Source organism: Engystomops pustulosus, chromosome 1, assembly GCF_040894005.1.
Source record: "Engystomops pustulosus chromosome 1, aEngPut4.maternal, whole genome shotgun sequence".
NCBI classification, from domain to species: domain Eukaryota; kingdom Metazoa; phylum Chordata; class Amphibia; order Anura; family Leptodactylidae; genus Engystomops; species Engystomops pustulosus.
In genome coordinates this window covers 252790743-252803395 of record NC_092411.1, presented here as the reverse complement: position 1 = coordinate 252803395, position 12653 = coordinate 252790743, and the positions used below count along the sequence as shown (strand labels likewise).

The 12653-nt window shown below is 40.7% G+C and overlaps 1 protein-coding gene across 2 annotated transcripts in view; it reads right to left on the bottom strand.

Moving 5' to 3' along the window:
• Positions 1 to 12653, bottom strand: part of CORIN (corin, serine peptidase) — a 154433-nt gene that overhangs the window by 81109 nt on the left and 60671 nt on the right. For both annotated transcript variants that reach the window (XM_072124787.1, XM_072124782.1), the window contains exon 3: positions 11413 to 11772. In XM_072124787.1, the coding sequence (XP_071980888.1) occupies positions 11413 to 11772 (360 nt within the window). The remainder of the gene's footprint in view (positions 1 to 11412; positions 11773 to 12653) is intronic.

Sequence of the window (12653 nt, the reverse complement as noted above, 5' to 3'; positions counted from 1 at the left end):
GCCACCACTGGTCTAGATAGTGTGCAGGTGTGTGGCAGGGATGCCCTGTGCCGGCTACTTTGCCACTACTTGTGCCGGTTGTGTCAGTTTTCTGCCATGGAAGCCGGACATAAAAAAGAAGACATAAATGTGTTATGTCCTGCTCAGGTAACATCTCTGTTCTTTCTATTGACTTCAGTGCCAGAGGAATCAGCATATTGGTGGGGGACCAAGTATGGAACACAATCTGATATTGATGACCTATGGATCATATGTCATAAAAATATTGAAGCCGGAAAATCTCTATGACAATGAAAGTAGTTGCATTGTATGCAAGTCGCCACAATATGCTAGTCTGCAAAACTCCAAAGCTGCTGGCAGGGCCTGCACCAGCACTAAGCATACCCAGTAGTGCCGGGGCCCAGAGCTTCTAGGGGGGGCACACACAGCATCTGGTAAGGGGGTGGGCTGTATATAATAGAACAATGAGGGGGCCATATATAATTAAACTACAAGGGGGCTGTATATAAAATAATGCTAAGGCTCTGTTGCCCAGGGGCCTTCTGAAATCCGGAGACAGCCATGGCTGCTGCATTTGTTTTGTAGTTATATTTACTAACATGAGTTATGGCTTTGCATTGTAAAGCTGCATGATCACACACGACCGAGCAGTCCTAGCCCAAAAGCTCAATAGCTGTTCCTCATGTGTGACCTTCAGATCATCAGATACAATAAGATGTACTAGGACACATTATCACTTAGATTCAGGAATAAAGACACTGCTGCTGGGTCTAACCAGATATATAAGAGCCGTTACTTTGATGAATGACATAATGGGGCAGATTTATCAAGTGTCTGAAAGTCAGAATATTTCCAGTTGCCCATGGCAACCAATCACAGTTCAGCTTTCATTTTACCAGTGCTCATGAATATTTTAAAGAGGAGCTGTGATTGGTTGCCATGGGCAACTGGAAATATTCTGACTTTCAGACACTTGATAAATCTGCCCCAATGTGATGCAATGTGACACAATGGGGCTTATTTACTAAGGGTCGTGGATCGCACTTTCGTTGGACTGTTTGCCGTTTTCGGGGATTGCACAGCTTGGACAGGTATTTAAAGGACACCTGTCATCAGGTCTCTGCCACTTGTCCTGTCACCTCTACCTGTTGGAGCAGCTCACAAGGATCCCATCCCAGCCTTTATCTAGTTATTTCATACATTATTCATTGTAAAATCATCTATTTTTTATCATGTAAATGAGGCTGGTCACATGGTCAGAGGCAGTGATGTCACCCCTGTTACCCCTCCCCTCTCCTCCCCCTGCTCATGTCTGTGTGTAATGTATAGTAAAGCATGGCTAGTGTGTGCTGCATCTGCTGACATGCTGCATCCTCCTAATATACAGGTGAGAGACACAGACATCAGCTACACATGAATCTGACATGTTCTGCTGTAACATGGCTGCCTGGAGCTGCTATATCTCTCCTATACACACACACATGCACACACAGGCTGCAGGGGGCGTGGCCACCAGCACCAGGAAGCACATCATTATACAGCCTCACACCATTATACAGGCTGTCAGTCATGCACTGGGGGTGTGGCTGTGCCTCCCACTCATGAATAGAGTGGACAGCTTGAATATGCTAATGCTTCATTGGACATTTCACAGGTCATTTGCATACAGCTTTAGGACCTCATTGCTTAGGTTTACAGGCATGTAGAGGGATAGAGGCAATGCTCTCTAATGGCAGTTTATGAAAATATATTTAGTTTAGGGGGGTTATTTTGCCTGACGGGTTCTCTTTAACAGGTGTCTGCACTGGGATTGTGTCACACACGATCAGTTTCTGGCTTCCATGTGACACAAATTGGGGCTTGCCATCAGACGATCTGACTGATTTGGACTGAGAGCGAGATTTAACTTTCAAATTGTGTCGCAATAAAATGCACTTACATGCACCAGGAAGAAGGTGAACTCCATCAGACCGGAGCGGGGAAGCGACACGTGCAGGATATCGGGCGCACGATCTTAGTGAATCGTGGCACAATGCACTTTCGGTGATCTCCATTGGGCAGGTAAGTAAATGTGCCCCAATGTTTTCATTGGAAACTGAGGTTGATTAGTCAGTAAAGTGCATTTATTACACTTATAAAGTGTTGCTCTAGATTGTTGTAGATGAATTTGATGTTTTTTTGACTTGAGGAAAAAAAAAACAAGTTACACAAATAATGATTTAAAAAAAACACACAAAACCAGCACCCAAAAATAATTATAATAAAATGAATGTAAAATGAAAAATGCCTCAACTGCTCACATCAATTCCTGCCAAAATTAGAGAGGCTAAAATCTAAGATTGAGGGCACTCTATCCCTAATTATTTTGACAAAACGACTGTTTATATAACCTCTCAGCCACAATTATATGTAGGATTAGAATAAAAATATTTTCTCATTATGAAATAAAGAAGGACGTATCATCCCACACAGCAGATATCTAGTGGGGGTTTTTGGAGCTGACGGAGACTCTGGTCTGGGAGGTTTTTGATAATGGGTCCTGATATCTATGACTATGGATGATTTATGGATCTGCCCTACTCATAAATTCCTTTTAGATTCCAATATATTTTACAGCATGAGTTGTTCTGTAGATTATGCTACACTATCCTTCCCACCAGATGTACCAGAGAGATGTAAAAAGAGCCATGTGATCAATTCATTTTAAATTATTTTAAATGATTATTTCAGACTGGTAAAGCAGTAATTGGTGTGAACTCCAAGTCTACTTACACATTATAATTGCACCAAACCAAATGCTCCCATTTTACCCTTCTAAGGCACAGTACGAAATACGTCATTGAGGACAAAAATCTATAACAAATTGGTAAAAATAAATTTTGTACCTGTCGTTATACCTTTTTCATTTCTCTATGAAATACATGAATTTACTGGTAAATGTACATTACATTTTTTTATATTATGTAAAAGTGCGTCATGAGGGGTATGTCTGTCAACCTATATTTGTCCTTGAATGTTATTACGTTAAATAGCCCCAAACAAATATATAAATCCTACCAAAACAATGAGCCACTAAAGAAACTGTTACTTTTATTAGTATTGGTTTTAAAAATAAAATTAATCTTTTATGTAAAATAAAGCATAGACTCCAAGGCTAGACACAGCACATTATAGCCAAATCCTTACAATTTCCACATCCTAAACCAATATTTCTATCACGGACAAACCTAAGGTGGTAAGTTCTCAGCAATTATCCACTAACTATAATAACCAGCTATATCATAACAGTACACTCTAGTGAACACTTACCCTCTAAAAGGTATGTATGTCCCCCAAACCTCAATGCGTAGTTCGCCTGCTTGTGTTCCACCCATGGGCTAAGTTAGTAGGATAGTCACCTTGGCAAATTTAAGGACTATAACCATGGGAGATGACAGGTCAGTCTGTCAAGCAGGCTCCCCACTGTTCAAAGCTATTCCTCTTGTGAGTGAAACTTGACAGTATAAGGCTACATTCACATCTAATGTCTGCCCTCCATCGTAAGGATAAGTTGGGTCGATTCCATATCCTTTCAACGTAGGGCAGCAGCATATCCCACTGTAGGCTTATACAGTGGTAACTGTTCTCCTGTTTGGCTCCTCCTCCTGAAAGCAGGAAGAGGGGCAAACATCAACAACAGGCAGTGAATTGCTGCTGCCGGGTTCAGAGTGCTACCCTAGTGAAGTAATTGTTCATGTATGAACACATTACTGGGCAACTGCTCGCAGTATACGTTCAGCAGAGGCTGGGGATGAATGCCATACAGGGGCATCCGTCTACCATAGGATATTATGGCCTACACTGAACATTTTCTTTTTTATTTCCAGCAGATGCAGGATAACATAGTACAGTCTAGTACACTTTTTCATCCTGTCTTTCCTGCTGGATGCAATGTATACTGAGATGGTGGAGGCAAAAAGGAGACCACCCTCTGCCAGTAGAAGTCTAGGGACAACTCCTGGAGTACACACTGAATGTGTCCAGAAAACATGACTCTGATCAAAGTATTATAATTATTAATATTTACAGAGTAGAGCTGTTAAACGTATAATGCTGTAATCCAATAAGGGGCACATCATTTAAATAAAAGAGGTTCCAGCATTTGGCAGAGACACAATACAGGGGTTTCCACTTTTATTATATCAATAGTTGAAGACGTTTAGAATGCCATAAACAGGAGCTTATGTATTTCAAGCCCTTAGGCTCTTAGTCATAGCATAAAAAATGTTTTACAAACAATGCAATATATAACACATGCGTGTTATGTGCTGCCTCGCCACCGGCTATCACATGATTACAACAAAACAGAACAGGTAAACAGCTGACAATCCTGTAAAGATAGTAAGTATATACTTCCTACCATGAGGAATCTACTGTCCAAGGAAGAACTGATGGTAGATTCCTCCTGCCTCTGCCCAAATCTGTGATTTTAGTACTTCATTTTAGTAATATGTAAAGTAACTGCAGAGGCTACTCGGGCATGGAAAAGCCTTAGCTCTCAGTGCCCAGCCAGGATAGTACACATAATTTACATATTACTAAGGCTACATTCACCGTAGTACTAAAAATCCACATACGTAGCATAAAAGCAAGCAGTAAATGGAGGATTCTGCCCATCAAGGCTCCAATCTATATACAAGTATTGGGCAGTTCACATCTCTGTTAGGTCTTCAGTTATTGAGTCTAAACCAGGAGAAGACAACATAAAACAAATCTTCCAGAGCCCACAGAGGTAAGGTAGTAAGACTAGTGTTCAACCTCAAAATTACTGAAGAATATAACTAAAGACCTAAGCAGTTCCAAAAATGAATTTAGGCTTCAAAAGGTTACAATGGTCATTGAGAGAACTAGAATTTGTTTCACCTTCAGTGAGTTGACCACAAGGGACCCTCCAGAAGATTCTATCATGGAGAAGGAAACTTTAGTAAAGGTCTTTGGCAATGGCCATCTGATGGTTGTAATGGAATAAAGTGTGTGCAAATTGATATGTTTCTGGCAACACACATGCATGACTTTTAATCCATTCAGGTGGGATATAAGACATGCATATTTCTGTCATCTGTAATGTCAACACAATCCTTGAAAGCTGTGGATTTTCACTATGAGAACTCTATCGAAGTAGGACGATAAACATGAAAACAATCTTTAATTAGATGGATTTAATTATCTTGAGAATTGTCACAGGGGCTGCTGACATTTTCATTTCGGAATCTTTTTTTTTTATAAAGACATGGCAAGTTATAAAGTCGTTGATCTCGATGTGTCTAATGTTCACCATAAGACAGTCATTTACACAGATGAATTTATAAGATGAAAGGAGTGATTGTGGATGTGGTGGATTACATAAGGATTATTAGTCTGTGATACATTATATGTAACATGTACTCATGGAATAGTGTTCTAGTCAACATGTCTTGTCATATTTCATGTTCATCTCATTAAGATTACGTCTCCTGTAGTGTCTCAGATCTGATAACTCCTGAGCAGTCATATGGCTAGTCGGTGATTCTCTACGTGGAGCAGCTACATTGAGGCGCTTTGCTCGAAACTCTCCATAATAGGACATACTGTAAGTTTTTTCATGAATAAAGTAAAGCAACCCTATTAAAGAGCAAAGGGTCAACAGCTAGGTCATACTTAGGCTACGCCATGGTAATGAATGCTGGTCATCTTGATAAGACCTTTGTAGTATCAAAGAACACCTTGGAATTACATGTGGGGATCTGAAATCTAGGATTGGGGGTTGTATTAGAAATAGCAAGAATGAATCAACTTTGCCGACCCTAGAATTAAAGGGAACCCGTCACCACTATTTTCACAAATACAGGTAGTGACAGGTTCCTATAGAGCTCTAATAACTATTTGACACCCTGCTTGTAGCTAAAAATTATTCCCCGGAGATTCCCATATATTCAACTTTATAGTTTTATCTGGTAACTAAGCATGTCTACAGCGAGTCCAGGTGGGCGTGGCCTCCTCGGGCTGAATCCAGCAGCTCCTCCCCATCCCTATCTCTGTATGCTGCTATAAGGTCATGTGACCAAGGTGACATCATCGCAGGTCCTATAGCTTATGTAGCATTAGGAACTGTACACTAAGCATATATGTCATGAAATCACAGCATATTGTATCACATGAAATCACAGCAGGCTGCATGGAGAGGAGTAGGAGTCCATGGAGGCTGCTGTGATGGTTTTATGTGGTCAGATATGTACATGGGGTATAGTTTTCATATTAAGTAGCTCAAGGACCTATGTCCTTCATGTACTGTACTTCTTGTATTATTTTTACAGGTACTAAATGCTATGGAGATCCATCCACACTGTACGTAATCAGCTTATAAAATTGTGCTAATGTTGATATGAATAGAAAACATTTACGAGAAGTTTACCTAGAGGTAAGGAATAAGTCTTAACACAGATGCTCATGACTGGCCACACTAAATGCAATACTTCTTAGGCTCAATGCACATAAATGTGTGTGCCAGAACCCGGGCAAAGCCCTTTGATGGGTGGAGAAGGCAGGGAAGGATTGCTCCTCACCACTTCCCTCTCCGTAGAAAACTAGGCAGCCAGCTCAGTAATGTTGCACTCACCACACCTTCACCTTCACCGGGTGTATTGGACCACTACAAGGGGCCATATTCTGGCCTTAGTTTGTGTGGCCAAATCACGTCCCCCAGTATGGTCATGTGCCTGAACCCTCATAGAATCAGTGCCGGTGTCCATATTTTATTAATCTGTTATTAAAGGAAACCTACCACTTGAAGTGGCAGGTTTCCAATGGCAATACCGGGCACCAGCTCAGGGTGAGCTGGTGCCGGAGCTTATTTTTGTTAGTGTTTTAAACCGCGGTATCGTGGTTTAAAATACTTTTTAAACTTTATAGCCGGCGCAGGGAGGTACACGCTCGGCGCTTACCATGCGCGCGACCGCGTACCTCCCTGCGCCGGCTATAAAGTTTAAAAAGTGTTTTCAACCGCGATACCGCGGTTTAAAACACTAACAAAAATAAGCTCCGGCACCAGCTCACCCTGAGCTGGTGCCCGGTATTTGCATCTGAAACCTGCCACTTCAAGTGGTAGGTTTCCTTTAAGTAGAGGATGTGCTGATCAGCTCCAGTTTTCATGGAAAACTCTTGGACTATAGTTCTGTGGAAACCGGATACCAGACTGTGCAAATTGCCATGAAAAGCAGATGCTAATGTCCGTTTCAGTGTGGCAGATTTTTGCAGCTTTCTTGTGCAGGTAGCCTTCTACAACTGGGACACATTGCTGGGACCCCCATGGTCACTAGAGCAGCGGTACATCCATTTGAGTGGTGCACAGTTTTGTAGACATGCAGCTTCTCCATTCATCTCTGCCGTGTTCCCATAGACATCAATGAAGTGGCAGAATCCCTGTGCTCAATGGATACTTCTATACAGTACCATATATCTCCCGTATTTATCTTTTAAATTTCAGATGACTGAATTCTAAGTATAAAATATCAGAATTGGAAAGGTACCCATAAAAAATACTGAATGAAACTCAGAATCGAGCCATAAAACATACATCTATTATTTATGTGCACTTTGCACATCTGTACATATGGTATCTATTCACTATATGCTTGTATACATGAGGTCTACAGATTGAGTTGAAAAGTGCTTCATATAGTACATCATTTCTATGGGATCCCTACTAAGCCAGTCATTAATATCCCTTAAAGAGGTTGTCCAAAGGTTTAACAACATGGCTGCTTTCTACCAAAATCAGCTCCTCTGCTGACCTTGTGTAGTGCATAGTATTGCAACTAAACTCCATTCATCTCCATTCACACTGATGAACTGCATTACCGGCACAAACCATCAGGTGTGGTGCTGTTTTTGTAATAAAGCAGCCAAGGCATTCAACCTCCAGTCAATCACTTTAAATATTTACTAGGCCTCATGTCATCTGTTAATCTGGCCTCCCACCTGCTGGCTACTATGGACAGTTGTCACAGGTGCTCCTGCGACCTACGACACCCGTGCCCCACTACGTAGTGGCGTCCTGGTCCGAGCTCACTTACCTCTCCATTCTCCTGCTCCCATCCCGGCTTCCCAGCATGCGCCTCCTCGCTACCTAGGGCGTGTCGGCACTCTCAAATTTAAAGGGCCAGCGCGCAGCTGATTGGGATTCCCCGGGATTCCTTAAAAGCCAGCATCTCCCAGCATTCCCTGCCAGATCTTTGCGCCTATTATGCCTCAGAGAAAGCTTCCTGTGAGTTATTCCCGTTTATTTTCCTCCTGTTGTGACCCCGAACCTGTTCCCAATTCTGCTCCTTCGCTGCCAGTCCTGACCTCCTGCTCCATCCCTGAACTTGCACCATTGCCGTCTGTATTGACCTACTGCCTGTCGACTATGTACCTCGACCTTGGCTGTTACCGTGGACAAGTCACACCTGTGGAACAACCTGGTGGCACCACACTGCAGCAACACCAACCCGCTTTTGGGTGTGCTCTGGTGAAAACCGGGTGCCACTTAGACTCCGTTTCCAGGTGTCGGCTCGGGAAGGGAGGAGGCAGCAGAACGACAAGACAATGGATCTCTCATCTCTACTTCCTGACGTGTACTTCCGCCATGCAGACAGCAGTTACTGGGACAGATCTGTGTAAGTGTACAAATGTATATACAAGTCCATAAATGTTTGTGTATAAATGCGTCATTATACAAAAATATATATATATTCTGATGGGAGTAGGGGGCCCAATCAGAAGTCTGCTAAGGGGCCCAGCCTCTACTAGTCATGCCCCAGCATTAGCTGTATATTACAAAAAAAACTCTGTGAAACCAAACTATCCAAATTCCTAGAAATGTCCAATGTCCTCTACTTCTATCACATTCTATAGGGGAGGATTGTATCGTAGCACTTACAGGAACGTCCCTGGCCCCAGCTGAACATGCTGCTTTTATAAACAGAGGTATCGCTTCAAGGCAGAATTAGATCCTATCATAAGTTAAATGTTTCAGCCTTCGGGTAAAAGGCGTAAAATACAAGTGTATCTCATTTTCTCTTTCCTTTTTATGGTAAGTGTTTCTAATTTACAATTTCTTTTGAGCGTAGCGAATGTAAACTTCACAGGAAATATGTCCTGGTGTGCGGACATTCCAGCCCAGGTACAATACAAGTAAACTGGAATATTACGGACATGGTTTCTATTACGTGACATGACCCTTTTGTTATACATATGTGTAGAGCAGTACAATATGAAGGACGCCGACAACTCATGGGGGAGATTTATCAACAATTAGATAAAGCCAAAGAAAAAGTTGTTAATTTCTTAATGATGCATAATTTACTTTAAAAAAATGCACGTAACATGATAAATTTGAAGGGATTGTCCACTTTCAGGAAATAATTGTATATTGCTTGTGTAATGAAAAGTTAAACAATTTTTAAATATACTTTCTGTATCAATTACTCAGGGTTTTCTAGATCCCTCCTTGCTATCATTTCATAGGAAGCTTCTTTTTTTTTCTTTCTATGGAAAAGAAACAGTCCCCGGTCATGTGACGTCACACAGGTGAATTATATCATAGAGAGTTATCACAGCTGTGTGTTATAACAAGCCGTGCACCTGTGTGACATCACATGGAATCAGTTATTTCCAGGAGAAGTAAAAAATGAAGCTTCCTGTTAAATTACCGAAAGATCTAGAAAACCAAGTGGAATTGATGCAGGGAGTATAATGGAAGATTCTATAACTTTTCATTATCTTACAATATCAATTATTTTTCTGAAAGTAGACAATCCATTTGAAGATTCAATATATCAGAAAAAAATAATAAATAAAATACAGTAATAAACAAAAATCACCACATCATTTAGAAGTTGCACTTTTTGGTGCATTTTTCCTTAGCATTTTGACACATTTTTCTTAGTAACTTTCCTCCAGTGTGATAACAAGAAAAGACTTTTTGTAAATGTGTATATTATGTTACCAACAGCAAATAACTATTTTGTGTATTTGTAGATCACCTGTGAGCTGCAATGATTATTGGACATCGCTACGGATACATACCAAGGTCATGACGGAAGCAAGGATAGTAACACAGTCTTCATAAGAGGTTGTGGTGACAGCACATCAGAATATAAAAGGACATTATTCAAGGTACAGTAGAAATTAGCAGATTTTTTGGGGTATAATGAGGCTCAGCTTACGACTGTGTCTGGGGTTTCTGTTACCCTCTCCGTTTTACAATACAAAGAATAGAAGGTGAACAGAAAGCCTGCAATTCACCTTCTGTTCCCCATTGACTTTGATAAATTGTAGCCTGCCTTCCATTAAACTTCTCTTATAAAAGCGGTAAAAAAAGATACCGACTGCCATACTTTTATTCCACTATTTCATAAGGAAGGGGCAACAGAACCTGCAGAATGCAGGTGTGAACTGAGTCTAACTTTACTAATTAGGTGACTATAAACCTAAGTCCCTTTCTTTGGCATAGTTTGTCAAATATAGAGCTCAAATAGAAAGAAGCCAACATTTTTGCAATAAAGCTTTATGATCATCATCATAACGATCATGTTATTGTATGAATTAAAATCTTAGCTTCAGCATCTGTTTCACCTACCTAAGAATACAGTCTCTCCCTATGTTTAGCCCAGATTCAAATGACAAATCCCATTCCACAGAAGTTTTTGGCCACATTTAAAGTGTTTCCGAGCCCATACAGTATGGCTGAATAGCTCATCAGTATGAGATCATTGAGAGTGAACGTCCTGCATCTCTACAGCTAACTGCAAAGCCACCGATCTCATATTGATGACCAATCCCTAGTTTAATCTAGGAAACCCCTTTAAGTGCAGAAAATCAATGTCTTTAAAGACACTGGGCACATTTACTTACCCGGTCCCTGCGCGATCCCCGATCCGGAATGTCCGCCGGAATGCCCATCTGTCACGATTCATGAAGATCGTGCGCCCGATTTCCTGCATGTGTTGCTTCCCCGATCAGGTTCGCTGGAGTTCACCTTCTTCTTCCTGGTGCTTGTCTTGCGACACAAATTGAATTGTTAAATCGTGCACATAGTCCGAATCCGTCGGATCGTCCGATGGCCCGCCCCCCGGCACGATTGCAACACAAAATGATCGTGTGCAACACAATCCCCAGTGCGATCCCTGAAAAGTCGGGAATCCCGACGAAAATGCGGCCGCTGGACCCTTAGTAAATAAACCCCACTGTGTTTATCCATCTAACATGCAATTTAGGGACTACAGACAAGAAGAAGATATATCTTCATGGCTCAAATGATAAACCTGATGTTAAGAAAAACATAACATATGATCATAAGAATAGAATACTGCAAAGATTATCAAAAGCTTTATATTATTAATCACAATTCATTACCTTCAGAAACTATGATTTCAGGGGAAATGGGCTTCAAGGTCGGAGTCATAGGTACATTGTTCCCGAATTTTGAAGAGATCGTAGTGGGCCAGTTGCTGTCATCTTCTGTATGCTCTTTGGTCTGTCCAGTTTTTGTGCTTTGTGTAACAGGGGATGGTTGTTTTTTAAACAGAGATTCTGTCCCCCTGCTAAAGTTTTTATAACTTTGGTCGTCTTGGTTTGTTGATTTCCACAAAGGAGTTATTACATCCCACTCACGGGCTGTGGCATTGTTAGTTAAAAAAGGAATGTCAGAAAATCCAAGTCCATTTGTTAATGTGTCACTTCTATTGGAGTCAAAGCATCTCCGGTCTATCACACCTAGAAGGAGAAAAAAATTGGACAAATGGTTAGGAACGTTTACTTAATTTTTTTTTTTGTATTAATACATTAAACAATTTTTGAAGAAAATAGGAAAACCAGCGCTTCCGGAGACATTTGTAGTATAAAGATGAAAAAATTCTGTTTCTTTATTAGTTCCTCTATAAAATCATAACACGGCAGTGTGCACATACAAGGATACACGGGGTAAATCCAACGCGTTTCGCTCAGATGAGCTTAGTCATGACTAAGCTCATCTGAGCGAAACGCGTTGGATTTACCCCGTGTATCCTTGTATGTGCACACTGCCGTGTTATGATTTTAAAGAGGAACTAATAAAGAAACAGAATTTTTTCATCTTTATACTACAAATGTCTCCGGAAGTGCTGGTTTTCCTATTTTATTCATCTTTGCCTTAAGTCTATGGGGATCTTCTTGTATCCGTGCGCTGGAAGCAGACTACGTGATTGGTGAGCTGGATCTCTTTCATTAAACAATTTTTATTTCTCAGAATTTTCAATGTTTTTTACTATTCATACATATATAAACAATTTTATATTTCAGATTTGGTTGGTTAAGACTCACAACCAAATTTCAGAACCAGAAATGCCTCTAAATCTGTATGTGTTACATATAGAGGCAGAATAAATATAATTTTATCTTCTTCTCCCCTGTTATATTATTCCTGCCGTAAAAGCTTAGACATATTTCACTGTCCTGGAGGTGTCGTTATGTATATAGGGAAAGATTGATTATTTTCCATTAATGGTCTTTACTGCTTCTCTAAAGTTTAAGCTAAATCAAATAATTAAAGACTTGAACATAAAATTCTCCCAATAAAACTTGGATACAATGTATATATAAAATCCTATGTCTTACCT